Source organism: Hirundo rustica, chromosome 1, assembly GCF_015227805.2.
Source record: "Hirundo rustica isolate bHirRus1 chromosome 1, bHirRus1.pri.v3, whole genome shotgun sequence".
NCBI classification, from domain to species: Eukaryota; Metazoa; Chordata; class Aves; order Passeriformes; family Hirundinidae; genus Hirundo; species Hirundo rustica.
Window position 1 is genome coordinate 48,314,266 of NC_053450.1, and position 14,487 is coordinate 48,328,752.

Here is a 14,487-nt window from a genome sequence, read left to right on the forward strand (position 1 = left end):
AATTTCTGTCTCTCTGCACTGTCTTAATTTAGGTTTGATCCCTATAGAGAGCTCCATGAGACATTTATCTTTAAAGCTACATCAAGCAAAAATCTGTAAAGCTGGCATTCCCCACACAGATGAACAGTGTCCTTATACCCCACCAGGGAAAAGCACATTGTGCAAGGTGGTAACAATCAAAGTTTAATATGGGTATCTTCAAGCTTTCCCAGTCAGATTTTCAGAAACAAAAAAATGCAGACACCTCAAATCTTACAGGGTACACATAAGAAACAAGTGCCATAAACATTTCTGTACCTCACACACACACTGTTTTATAAGTAAGCCAAAGTCCACAATGTGCCCTCTATTCAAAAATGTGAATTCATAGGGTCTCTATTTGGCTTTCCATGTGATCTGAGTATCCAGGCATCAACAGGGATATGTGATGCTGAAGGTTGGAGAAAATTGTTAGTTCTCAATGTACTCATTACTGGAAAGATGAAGTAGACTGAAAATGAAATTCCAAGCCACAAACACTGCAGACACCTACCTCTTAAAAGAACTTTCTTCCTATTCAGAATCCCAAAGCTGAAGTTGGTGGGGTTCTCTAGAGATTATCTAGTTCAACCCTCCTGACCAAGACGGAACATATACATGCTCCAGACCATCCACTTCTCATTTTTCCCTTGGAGTCAATGTGTAGTACAGTTCTTTTTCTCTGTGAGACCTTTAGTCACCCAAGAACCATTTGTGGCCTCAGCTGTCTTAGCACCAGATCATAAAAAACAAGACTTTAAGGTATAATTTATTATGTCCACTCTAGGGGAAAGAAAAAAAAAAAAAACCCAAACAAAACCACCACCTGAAAATTTCCAATAGGCAAATATGGTTCTTTGAATACAGAGAAACTAATCCATGGTATACATTTCACACTGAACAGAAGAATTAACTCTCTTTTTAGAAACCAAGACATGTAACAGCACCATTAAAAATACTTAGCAGCAGGGGCTGTGGATGACAGTCTACATCTCCACAGGAGTTGGTGTCAAGAAAATACCAATGACGCAGCAGTGACTTCAGGCAGGTCAACATGGTCAATGCGGCACTGAGTGTCACACCAAACTGCTGACTGTTGCAGAGTGCAGTCACCCCAAGGCCTAGACTCACCATTAGAGATTGGAAAAGGGCTCCACATTCAAAAATTACTCCCCAGATGTGGTTCATCAAGCTTCTCCTTTACCTTCTCCATGCTGCAAATCGCAATTTCCAGCTGAGATCTAACAGTCAGCTGTTTGAGCCCTTCAAATCAACGGAATGGAGCAGCTTACTTTATCTCAGCAGTTCCCAGATGTTTCAGAGAACAGCCTCCTCTCCTCTTTCTGGAATGGTCTGGACCCCTGTGTACCACTCACACACATATCCATTCTCTGTCCCAGACCCAAATCTCTGTAAGCCAACTGTACCAGCCTTCCCTCCAGATGTAGCTACCTGCAAGTCCTTTTTATTCCGGTTCCCCTCTTCCCCTGAAAAAAACAAACAACAACAACAACCCCAAAACCAAACAGCTTACAGCATGCATGCAAGTAAGCGGACAAATCCCAGACCAATTTTTTTCCTCGCCTCCCTGCAAAAAGAAAAACACCAAAACAAAACCAACTATTCAAATTCTGCCTCTCCGCATTTCAAACACGGGCCCCTGCTTTTTCAGCTAATTGCCCTGTAAAGCTCTTTAACTCCAGGCAGGCAGGGCATTCGCCAATCCCCGTTGTCCCACGTGCCATCTGTACAGGAATTTCTGAGGGGTACCGCCTCTTTCACCTACAACTCCCGTAGCTGCTTGGCTCATGCCAGTGACTCATCCCTGCCAGTAAGAAGACCTTAGGCCCTGCACTCTGCTGCTCCCCCGGGTCGCTTCAGCTCAGTGCATCAAAAAAGGAGGAAAAAAAAGAAGGAAACATTTGTTCCCCGAGTCATCGAGTGGCTGTAACACATGGGCACACTTCAACCTGTGCCACTTACTGGGATTCTCATGCCGGCATGCCAGCTGGTCAAAAAGAGCCTTCGAATGCTCAAGACAATGAATAAGAAAGTACAAAAAAGCCTAAGAGACTCACCCTGGGGACTTGCCACTGACCTCCAGCACACATGCTGGGTCCCCCTACGTAACTCCAGCTGCAGCCAGTCTGCTGTGGAATATCTCAGCCACTTTTTGGGTTTGGGTTGTTGTTTAATTTTCATTCCAACAGAAGGAAAGGAAAAATCTGCCAAGCATACAGTGGTCCTTCATTGGCAAACATCTCTTCCTCCGAAGGATCAATTTTCCTGTCTCATTCCTTCTACTTGAGATGCAAAAATCAGCTTCTCCCTCCTTCATAGGATAGAGGGACTTTTTGCATCTGCTGAAGGGAGGAAAATTGAAGCCCTGTGCTATCTCAGCTGCTCCTCCAGTTCCTTAAGTGTTCTGTATATGTAGTGATTAGAGAGCCACTGGTTTGAATGAGCTTCCCGTGTGGCCTTACCTCACCTGTCTGAAGCGTTCTGAGGCAGGAGCGGTGCTTGCAAGGTTAATTACCGGTGAAAGGTTAAGCAGCTCCTGTCTTTTGGTTGTCTCTCACCACTTCCTTGGTCAGATGAGACGTCTGATAAACAGCACGGCAGGCTTCGAGTGTGTCTGCATGTCAAAGGGGTCTGTAACATCTGCGTGCTGGCAGGACCGCTGGGACTGAGTTTGGGATCAAGAGCTCAATCCCGTAACTACGCACCCCGCCCTAAGGCTGCGGTTTCACAAGCAGCTGTCAATGGTAACAGCTCCCTCCTGCCAAAAGGAGAAGGCTTGCACTTCCTCCTCCCCTCTCTTTTCTTATCCTGATTCCAGTCACACGGTCCTCAGCCTTTCTTACTCTGGTAGAATATGATTCAGTTTTTCCACCTTCTTTTTTTTTTTTTTTTTTTTTTTAATTGCTATGGAGGTCCATCAGGTGCTAGGTGGAGGCTGGCATGGTAAGGGGCTGGAGAACACTGCTGGGAGTGGGCAAAGGAAATGGAGAAAATAACAGGAGAAGATTTCCCCTCTCTGGTGATAGTCATCTCCCAAAGCTGTAGCCCAGCAGGATATCCTCTGTAATTACTGGAGTGATCCATTATCAGCGGAGTTATTCTGTGAAAAAAGGCATAACCTAGAAGCAAGTAATTTTTTCACTTAGCTGCAGACAAGAGACACTCCAGCAGTATTACTGCACGGGTAAATAAACATGGCTAAATTAACAAAGAATCCTTTGGGGGTTAAATCTGTCCTATTCATATACTCCATCTATGTGAATGCAGTTTCTCCTCCCTCCCCAGGTTCCCTTGTTCAACAACAATTCATGCCCAAGCACTCCAGTTTGTATTCACCACAACTTCCAAGGAGAATAAATGTCTGTAAAGTTTGTGTTCTTTCAACGACGACATTCGCTAGCAAGTTCACGCTGACATCAGTGCTCCAGAATGCTGCCACCTTCTGTGGAAAACTGGAAAATTACCGATATTCTATCCCATGAACGACGTTTTCCCAAATTTTGGAATTTAATGCTTTATAAGAGTGCCTGCTACTTTACTATTTGCCTGCTGTACCGCAAATTATTATTTCATGGAAGGATGTAAGAAAATCTAGATTTACTTGCTTCATGTTCCCAAGAAAGAGACATGGGAAAACATAAATTTATAAAGATAACATAAAGAAATGCTTTTTTTCATCCTTCAGGAAATTTACATGCAGCCTAGTGATTAAAATATCCTTTGTCTGGAAAATATTCTGTCGGTTACTGAAGGAGAGCAGGAGACCACATGTTGTTGCGTTCATTGTAAAGTCACAGCAGATTATCATGCATTAAAGAGGAGCTGCTACAGGGAGTTATAAATAACATCTCCCCCTATCAGCTTTTAAAAAAAACTACAGCTGCTGAAAATTCCCATTTGTCCAGTATAAACTGTGCTTCAATGAAGTGTGTCCAGAAAGAGGACTTATGAAGTAAGACAGTCCCTTGTTCCAGTTAACAAAAAGAAAACTTTACAGGCAAAACAGAGTGTCTCCAGGTAAATTCGATATGTATACACACTTATGCTAGTCAGAAACGTGACAGCAATTTCCAACAATTAATCCCATAAATGTGATAGCAATAGAAATCACTAAAATATTTTGAAGATTATAAAACTAGAAAGCTCATTATAAAAACAAAAAGAACCCATTTTTAAATACTTCAAGCATTAACAAATTAATATTTACAGAACCAAATACTAAAATACTTCTGTGGTCTCCTTTAGATCAGTGAACTGTAACCAGAAAGTGTAACTGAAATCAGAAATCTCTGGGAGATTGGCTGAGGTTCATCACGCTGTTCTTCAGTGGTGTATACACATCACTAAGTGAATTCACAGTTGAATGAACTGAGGCTGTGTCTATATTGGCAAGTAGAACATACTGATAGGAATGGGTATGCAGAGCAAAGATACCGAATGTTGAGATCTGGATAGACTTACATGCATTTCAGGTAGGACCTACTTCAGGCTACCCCTAGGAAAGTAATATGGATGGAGCACCTCTGCCTCAGTATTCTAGTTTGGATCAGCAGGGAATCCTCTGATGGCTCCCACTTACCACGCAGGGTCTTGGAGTGTGCATAATGGGTTCCTTTTGAAGGAAACCAAACCCACAGGCACACTCTCAGAACACACCCAATATATTCAAACTTCAGCTGTTGTTGCATCCATAATGACACAAGCTGGTCTGGACTGCCACATCAGTGGTGTGGATGTCAGATCTTCAGCTTTTTCTTCAGAACTTCTCTTACTTGCCGATGTAGACAACAGGCTCAGACGCATATATATCCTGAGGGAAAGAAGCCATGAGGTTAACTGAGGTGTTGTCACCTGTACCAAGGGGGCTGGCAGCTGTCTGCACACCTGCACAGCTGGGCAGCAGCTGAGTAACGTATTTCAAAGGTGTCTGCAAAAATAATTGTGAGAAGGGGCCTGCAAACACTAAGGAAACACTGCTGCAAGCACATCTCCTGTAATACCACTAGGAACTTGGTGGGACTCAGAATCACAGAAAAACAGAATCGGTCAAGTTAGAAAGGACCACAGAAGGCCATCCGGTCCAACCTTCCTGAGCAACAGGATTATCCTAGAGCACATGGCACAGAATTGTGCTCAGATGGTTCTTAAATATCTCCAGTGAGGGAGACCGCACAACCTCTCTTAGCAATCTGTTCCAGTCCCCAGTCATCCACACAGTAAAGTTCTTCCTCACGTTCACGTGAAGCTTCCTGTACATCAGTTTCATGCCTGTTGCTTTTGTCCTACTGCTTAGAACCACCGAGGAGAGCCTGGTTCCATCCTCTTGACACCCCCCCCTTTGGATATTTATTTATACACACTGATGAATTCCCAACTCAGGTGACTCGAGTTGATTCTTGTCATTTTACTACGGCTGCCAGCTCTAAGGTGTCAGCCATTGACACAGTGTGGGCTGCCATTGCAGTCACTTCATCCCCACTGGCTCCACGGCACGTGGCGCCGCTTTTCCCCCTTTTTTTTTTTGGTAAAGGATGAGGCTTGGACAACTCAATACAAGCGTGCTGAGCCACTGGGACATCATCGCCAGAAAGGGAGCTTAAAGATCGTCTGGTTCCACCCTCCTTGCTGTGGGCAGGGACACCTCCTACTAGACCAGGTTGCTCAGAGCTTCATCCAGCCTGGCCTTGAACACTTCCAGGGATGAGACATCCACAGCTTTTTCGGGCAACCTGTTCCAGTACCTCACCCCCTCGCATTAGAGAATTTCTTCCTAATACCTAACCTCAACCTAACCTCTCTCAGTTTGAAGCCATTCCGCCTTCTCCTGTCAATACACGCTCTTATAAACACCCGCCAGTCCTGAGATGCGTGTTTTAATTAGTACCGTCTCCGGATTCCTTAGCATTCCCGTATGGCAGACGCCCTCACACAGGCGGCTGCGCACGCGCAAGCCACACCGCTTCCCGCCCTGCCGGTTCCGACTCCCGCCGGAAGATGTCCCGTCCCCGCCGGGGGAGGCTGGGCCGGCGGCGGGCGGGGCGCGGCGAGGCGGGCGGGACGGGGCGGTGCCGCGGCGGTGCCCGGCTGTGGGCGGGTTCGGGGCTCGGGCTCGCCGCCTCCGCCAGCGCCGGCACGTCGCTGACACCCTAGCGAGGTAAGCGGCCGCCGGCAGACCCGGGGGGAGGAGGGGGGGGGCTGAAGAAGTTGCTCTCCCCCACGCTCTCCTCACGCCACCCGTGTCCCGCAGGGTCCCGTCATCCCCGGCTGCCCCGTGCCCGCTGCCCTCCGCGCCCCTGCCCGGACCGGAGAGCCCGGCGGCGGCTCCTCCCCGGGCCTGCCCGCCGCTGTCGCGGGGGGAGCGGGCCGGCCGTGCCCTGTCGCGAGCGGGAGCCGCGGCGGCCTCATCCCGGCACGCCCGCTCTGCCCACGGCGGCCCTGGCCGCGGGAGCTCCCGGCCGGGACTGGGGTCCCCCCGCCAGGCCCTGCCCCGGGAGGGCTGTCACCACGGGGCGCTGGGGTAGCTGACACCGGGCCACGATTGGAGGCCTTCCCTTCCCTTCCCTTCCCTTCCCTCCTCCTGAGTTGTGCCGTAGGGGCTGCCAGACGCTGCCGTGGCCCTCAGCCGGGACGGCTCGGGTTCGAGCCCCCCGCGCCCTGCCCATCTGGTGCGCAACCAGCCTCAGCCCGTGCTCTAAGGACTGGAAGCTGTGGGGCTCGCATTTCTCTGTTTCGTTCGTTTGTTGGCTTAGGGGTTTTGGGTTTAAGGTTTTGGTTTTTTATGGTTTTGTTTTCGGTTTTTTTCCCCTCTGTACTTCTTGCACCAAACCTTTGCTTGTGTTCTAGTTTGTTCCTGCACTTCGGTGTCTTCCCTGCTTTCCATAATCCGGGTTTTACTAGAGGGTGACTTCTCCAGGGCAGAGACTGCCAGTTCTGGAATGTCTGGAAAAGACTTTGCTCTGTTGTGCAAAGTATTAGTAGGAAAGAAATTACTGTTCAAGAACTCTGTGGGAGGAGAGTGTATTTTTTAGTTGCCTGAGAAGGAGTGCCAGCGAGGGGAGTTTTGTGCTTTCTGTTTTGTATTTGAAAGTCTTCCCTGAGTGTGCCATGTCATATCTGGAAAAAACCAAAGAAGGTTCAGGTGTATAGAGTGTGTGTCATGGTATTCTCAAATTCTGAGGGTCGGTGTTGTGCTCTAAGAGACCAAAGACCTATTCAGCAACTAGGGCTGTTGAGGATGAGTGACCATACTGCATCTCTGACGGGTTTTCTTTGACTGGTGGAAACCCTTTAGGCTTGTGAGGTGTTATGGAGCTCATGAGCTTATTAAAATGATGGCAGGGAAATTCTATTACCTGCTCCTTAGGGAGGGACATGAAAATAGCACCACAAAAAGTACTTTTAGAGATTTCTTCCCTGGATAGAATTAAAAAAAATATACCTCAAATATAGGGTTTATTATCATGTATCTTCTTTAAAGGAGGAGGCCAGAATACATCAGTGGTGTCTGGAATGTGAGTTTTTAGCCAGCTTTTTAACAAAATTACCAGTTTTGCGTAGTTAGAAATGCTTTCATAAGTGGATAAATGAAAATGAGGTTAAGGACAACATAAAGTCTAAAGAAAAAAAAAGTACACTTGCTTACTTTTTCTTTTGCATAGTCATCAATTATTTAAAGGAGCTGAACATAAGTATCTTTCAAATTGTTAGGGTAAAACATTCATTTGTCAATATTGGAAATCATACTTTGGTTGTAATGAACCAGTGACTTGTTCCTGTTTGACTTTAAAAATGTGTCAGGTTTAACATCAGATCAGTTAAGGTCTAAAAAGCAATATAGTTTTATAGAAATCTATATCTAATCTGTAAGTCTGTCAGTGACAAAAATTAATAGGTAATTCTTGATTGAAAAAGGTGATGTGGAAGTTCTGACCACTGAGTCTTCCAGTAAACTTAATTTTATAAAGTTATTAGTGAAACTTTATTGAGCAATTATTACCCATGCCATAATACAATAATGGTGTAATTGAATAAGGGAACTGAAAAGTTTCGCAAGTCAGAAATATATATAAAAGGGATGATCAACCAAATCTGTGGAGATTTTTTTATCAAGAATCTCTGTTAGCTTTCAGACTCTTACGCAGAGTAACTTCTGCATTGTTAACATCATTTCAGTTCTCATGAAGACATTGTCTTTAGCTGCCCGAGGCAAATGTCTCTAATAATGCCAATTTCTGGGCTTCCCATCTCTGATTTGTAGCTTAAGTCATATTAGAAGGAGCAGTTGTAGGTGGTGTAGTGTAGATGTCTGTGAAGTTCTGTTGTAGCAGTAACAGAACTTGGTAACTGAGTCTAATGGATTTATTCCATGTTGTTGTGAAGCACAAGATTGACAGTAGTCCCATGGTTTTTTTTCTGCCTCTGAAAGACAGCAGCACACTATTTTCTGGAAAAAGGTGAAAGGCAGAGAAACTTCCTTTTGAACTGTACTGTTACTTGCCACCTTTCAAAAGGCAAAAGGGTAGTGCTTGAGACAGCAAATTGCCAAAAATGATCAGACATGGAAATAAAAAAAGTTGTCTGTTGTTTTTTGGTGGGTTGTCAGTTTGTGGTTTGTTGGTTTTTTTTTAGTTCCCTATCAATGAAACTCTAAAGCTAAGCATTGTTTGAGGGGATGGAAGAGGGTGGAAATTCAGAGTCTTGGGTAGGAAGTTATGAAGTGTTTACTGCATGAACATTTTCTGTTCTTCATAGGTGGCATGAAACATCCTGTTTGTAAGCATATGCATAAGGAATGCTCTTGTCACATCTTGATAAGTTACTTTGGCCTAAACATCGATTGCCTCTTGTAAAAACCTGTAAGTAAAATGAGTGTCATTTGATTTCAGATTGCTTTAATGATTTTCTTTCTGATCACAGCATGATCTGGCTGTAAAAGGAAAAGTGAATATGTAAAAGTGAAAAGTTACGATATTTGACAGAGAGTCTAAAAGCTGAGTCGCTTGTTTTTTTTACAGAAATGGCAGCTCAGAAAAGGAAGTCTACATTAGTAGAACCTTCTGCTAAACGTCCAAAGCTGGACAAGAACAGCAAACCGACTTTGTCAAAGAAGGAAAAAGAGGTGTCGGATACAAAACATGGCTCAAATAAGTCAAAGCCCAGTCAGTGTGCAGTGCAGGAGAAAACTGTACTTAAAACCTCTGTCAAACCAAACAGGTCAGTGACAAAAAATACAATACATATTTCTACATTATCTTGCTAGACTACATTAGTGCAGAAACAGTCTAAGCAGAGGGAATCTGAGTTAAAGGTACAGCTAAATAGTTAAATAATGCTGGAAGGGAGACCAGATTTAAATCGTTGTATATGCTGTCTGCTACATGATTTTTCTCTGGAACCATTTAAGTGCCTTGAAATCCATAAAGACCTCCTTCAAAAAAGTTTTCTGAAGCAAAAATAAATCTAAGATTATCTCTATGTATTTATAGCTCATATTTCATTTGAAAGTTACAAACATCAGCGATTAAAAACTGCTAGTGATGTTGAAAAGCGTTTATCTGGGGTTCATAGTTCAGTCCTGCCATGCACAAAAACCGTTAAATACAGCACTTGAGAGTAACTAGGTGGAAGCGAACACCTTTTTGGAATAAGTCTAGAGCAAATTCTTCCAAAAATACTGAGAGTATAGGGCCTAGTATTTTAAAAATGAAAAGAAAGAGGCAGAGGAGGAATGAAAAGAATCTTAAGACAGATTCTACTTTCTGGATGCTGAAAAAAATATTTTTTAAATCTTTCAGTGATAGCACCAATGAACCTGAAGTAGGAACACGCATGACTACGAGATCTTCAGCACTCAACTCAAATAATAAAGCAATATCTGGCAAAGCAGTCAAACAGCAGCAGCCTAAATCTGCAAAAAGTAAGGAGGTATGCCAGAAAAAGTCTGTGCAAGAAATTCCTAAGTCAAAATGCTTAATTGCACCAAACGAGCCGGTAATGAGAAGATCACAGAGACTGCAGCAGTTAACACATGTGCATGTTCCAGCAAGAACCCTGCGCAGCAGAGAAGTTAAAGAAGAAAAAGTTTCAGAAGTTAAGCACAGTAGCCAGGCAAAAAAACACACTCACGGTGTTGCAGCAAAACCACTGAAATCTGCTGGAGGGAAAACGGAACAGAAAAACACAAAGATAAAGCCAAACGATACAAACAGGGATAAAGAAATATGTGTAGAAGTGACCAGCTCTCAGAAAGAGAAAAAGTGTAAAGCGGACAATAAAAAGGATAATTCCAGTAGCTTTCAACACAGTCTTCAGGGGTCCTCATCATGTCCTGATGACAGTCTTGAGGAAGTCAAGAAAGACCAAACAGGCCCTGTATCTCCTAATTCTAGCAACACAAAGAAAGTGGAAATCGATTCTCTTAAGCCAAATTGTACAGCATCTAAAGAAAAGCAGCAAACACATCAGAACATAAAACCCAGTACAAAACCAAAAAATATTTCACAGCCATCTGTAAGTGAGACAAATGTGGCTGATCAACCAGAGAATGATGCAAAATCCAAAAGGGTGAGCATCCTTGAACTTTGTGAAGAAATTGCAGGTGAGATTGAGTCAGATACTGTAGAAGTGAAAAAAGATTCCCCTAGTGCAGAGGATAGCAAAGCAGAAGAAAAGCACGATGACGCACAATTACAGCAAAGTGAAATGCTTACTCAGAAAGAACCCAGTCAAAGTACTCAGTGCAAACGGTTTTTCCCCAGCAAAAAAGCAATGCCTGTCAAATGCACTCTGAATGGTAGAAACAACCCCTCAAACAAAAACTCTAAATGGACCAAAATTAAATTGCTGAAAGCTAGTAATGTGAAGCAAAGTAACTCAAATTCTCTGAATGTCCCCAAGCTTCCTTTTTTAAAAGATTTCCCTGAAGTTTCAGAGGCAAGTCAAACTGCTGCAGAAGCAGAGCTTTCAAAGGCACAAGGCAGGCTGTCAACAAGACCCTTTGAGACTGGAAGTACAACTTGTGCACGGGAGAAATCAGATCCTTCATCTGAAAGGGCTGAAGCTAAAGAAGTGACATTAGAAACAAAACAGCCCCCAAGAAAAGGTGCAGAAAATGGTTTGTTGCCTAACTTGACAAAACGATTATGTGAGCCAAGACCAGATGAGGTAAGTTATTTTAGTTATGGTGTATAGTGGGAGGGTGTTGTAGATCTATTATATTTTCTGAGAAACCCATGCTCAGAATTGTTTTAACAGTGACTTTCTTTTACAGTAACTTAAAATTTTCAAATTTATTAGAGATTTACTGCTATGTTGTCATAGATGGGTGATAGTAAGCTGAAAAATTAATTGATTCCACCCTCCTAGATCCTCTTGCTAACTAAATGTTGATCAATAAAATTTTGTGCCGGAGCCAGAGGTGGTGTGGATTCATATGGACACTTCTGTATGGCTTCAGCTTCCTTAGCTGTTTTGTTTTGAAAAGGTGTATTAGAGCACTTGTTTTCCTCTCATTTCCTTATCTGAATGAGTTTCTACTAAAATTTAGGATTTTAAGGACAACTGTGTTCTCTAGGAAATATTTTACAAGCTTATATATAAAATGAAAAAGAGTTTTTTTCAAAATGAATACCACAAACTTCAATATGGACTGGCTAACCAGTTGCATTCGGTCTGCTTAAATTAACATAAAACTGATGCTGTATTCAAAATGTTAATGCTTAGTTCAATTAGTGGTTTTGTTAATAGGTGAAAGACATTGAATGATTTGAACATTTTTTAATTTAATGTTTTCTGTTTTGCTTAGAATTTTCGATTACATTTGGAATCAAGTCCGGAAAGTTCTCCAGTAAAGTGTGTTACAGCTCCTAGACCACCAAAACAATTAAAAAAAGAACTCAGGGAACGTGAACCTCAAGGTAACTGTCTACTCCTGATTTTTCCACTTGGTCTGATCAGTTCTGTGGGAAGGATGTCTCCCTTTAAGAGGAATGTTTCACAGAGTAAGGCATAGCTGGCACAGAACTGAACTTCGACAGTTGGAGCTATTGACCGGGGGTTTTATATTGCTTTGTGTCACACCCAGGGCCACTTGAGTAGCACTGAAATGCTTTTTTTCTCTGGGCTGTGGAGAGGGAAAGAGGAGAAACCCAACCAAATTCTTCCATTTTCCGTGTAATAAAGCAGTAAAATTTCCATATTTCAGTTGGCTTCTTCTCTTGGCTTGGTTTTTGTTAATTCTCTGCTCTGTTTCCTTTGAATAAGCATCTGCATTTCTTTCTTCTAAATTCTTCTACTTTATCTTAACTAAATTGTTAATTGAGTAATCACTCTCTGTTTTTATTACCTAGTCTTCATTTATCAGCATGTGAATGCAGTTTGTCAAAGCTTATCATGAGTGTGATACGAATATTTTGACTGAAGTACATTTGAATAAGAAATACTGTCAATGGTTCACTAACTAGTCTATTCATTAATTTTTTTTCTGCTCTTAGTGGTTTGTTTTATTGTATTTTTTTTTTTATCTGAACCTTAGTTTGAGCGCACTGTTTTATTATTTAGCTTTACTAAGCAGTTGGAGAGTTTTTTCCTGCCATTGTAGGGTACTTTTGAATTTCTGGTACAGAATATAAAAAACGTATTTTATTTCTTTTGCTGTTTTTGATTGTTCCTTTTCCTTAAGTGTTGTAGAACATGCCTCAGATGAGGGCATACTGTACATTTATGATTCTAATAAAATATAGAGAGCTACTTTTATGTATGTCAGTATAAACACATTTAAACTCCGATGTAGTTTACTGCTGGTCTTAGCTTCTGGCAAACTGTTCTGCAGAACTGCTGTCAAAGTCTTGGAGAAAAATGCCTTTTTTTTTTTTATATATACCTGGAGAAACATGCAAATACTGCCTCAAAGTTGAATATTTTTTATTGCCCATGAATAGATTGCAAAATTGGTTTGAGTACGTTTTTTTGAAAATCACTGTTTCTCTAAGTCAAATTTCCTTTGCAACTAAAAACTTTATAATTAAGTTATAACCTTTGATTAATTGTAGATTTGGCTCCCACGCAGTTGATGCAAACTTCAGTTACAAGTCAAACTTCTGAATCTGAGAACAGGTATGGTATTTCATATATTATGAAATTACAGTAATCTTGCATAGATAGAGTTATCAGGGAATTTGTTATAAACCAATTGTCTCCCAGCCTTAGTTTCCAGTTTCAAGTTAAGTGAGTTGTCCTTTGTAAAAACAGACTTGAATTTTATCCCATTGTTGAGGGGTTTTTTTGCTTTGCTAAGAAAATAATAAAGATATTTGTAGCTGCACATTTATTTCAAAAAATATTATTTAACAGCGTTGGTAAAACATTTATACTGGTCTCTTCCTCAAATCAGATGAGAACCATAGAGTAGGGGGAGGATTTGGCACAGGACTTTTACATACTGAATTATTTTGCTTATGTCTAGAGGAATTTTTTTTTTTACTACTTGTAGTATGGGAGTCTTGTACGTGTGAATTTTTTTTTTTAGGTGGGAAGGAGGGGATTTAATTTAGAATTTTGTGATTGTTGTGAAATGAAGGTGTCAGCAGCCATATAAAAAGAAAAAGGTTATTAGTACTAAGTTTGTCTTACAGTTCAAGTTTGCATTTTAGCCTTGATCGCGTTAACTGTTACAGTTTTTTAGCAGTTCTGACATAGGCTCTAGTTTTAGCCAGTTACAAGCTAAAGACAAAAATTTCTTCATACCTGATACCTTGAGCAGCAGCAGTGGTTAGGGTGTTGTTACTATTTTCTATATTCATAATGGCTACAAGAAGAAATATTTCAGGTAATTTTCAGTACATCTTTCTGAGGCCAGATTAGCAATTCTGATTAACCAACCCATTTGTACATGTTGAAAAAACCCTACTACTCTGGAACTTCACAGAAGGTGGCTGGTAAGATAGATGCAAACTAGTTAAATGCGTGGTTTAAAATGTATTGGTAAGCGTTGCAATGACTTTGATTTTTCATATTTTTATTCTCAACTGCCATGCAAGTTTATGGTATCTACTTAAATTTATTATCTTTATTACCTGAATAAGCTCATATTGCTTGACTATTATCTGGATATATATATATTTTAATTCTGAGACCTTTCTTTACCTGCTTTCTTTTGATATGATATCCAAAATTTAACATTCTTTCTGTGGTACTCCTGCCATAACATAGAGTAATCTGTCATCTGTGTGCATATCTACAGTGTATTTATCTTTAGGGCTTTGTAGGATAAGGTTGCAGCAGGAAAAGACAAACCTTGAAGTAGCTACAGGAGGCAAATTTTAGGGTACATGAAGGGAATAAAAAAATTACCCCTGATTTAGCACAAAAATTCTGTGTTAAAAACTTTTGGCAAGAGTTAATTTTTTAAAAAGATCACTGGATTAACCTGCTGCCTGTGCTGCAGGAGGT

General features: G+C 41.7%; 1 protein-coding gene across 3 annotated transcripts in view; it reads left to right on the forward strand.

Moving 5' to 3' along the window:
* Window positions 1–6,118: 6,118 nt before the first annotated feature.
* Window positions 6,119–14,487, forward strand: part of ESCO1 (establishment of sister chromatid cohesion N-acetyltransferase 1) — a 34,340-nt gene continuing 25,971 nt past the window's right edge. For 2 of the 3 annotated variants that reach the window (XR_009208473.1, XM_040083546.2), the window contains exons 1-6: window positions 6,119–6,193; window positions 8,791–8,894; window positions 9,054–9,252; window positions 9,834–11,202; window positions 11,843–11,954; window positions 13,089–13,152. Coding sequence is in view for 2 of the 3 variants with exons in the window: in XM_040083546.2 (XP_039939480.1) it covers window positions 9,056–9,252; window positions 9,834–11,202; window positions 11,843–11,954; window positions 13,089–13,152 (1,742 nt within the window). In the remaining variant the exon portion in view is untranslated. Of the gene's footprint in view, window positions 6,194–6,569; window positions 6,705–8,790; window positions 8,895–9,053; window positions 9,253–9,833; window positions 11,203–11,842; window positions 11,955–13,088; window positions 13,153–14,487 lie in introns of those variants that run through there. The other variant, XM_040083556.2, reaches the window with a different exon arrangement.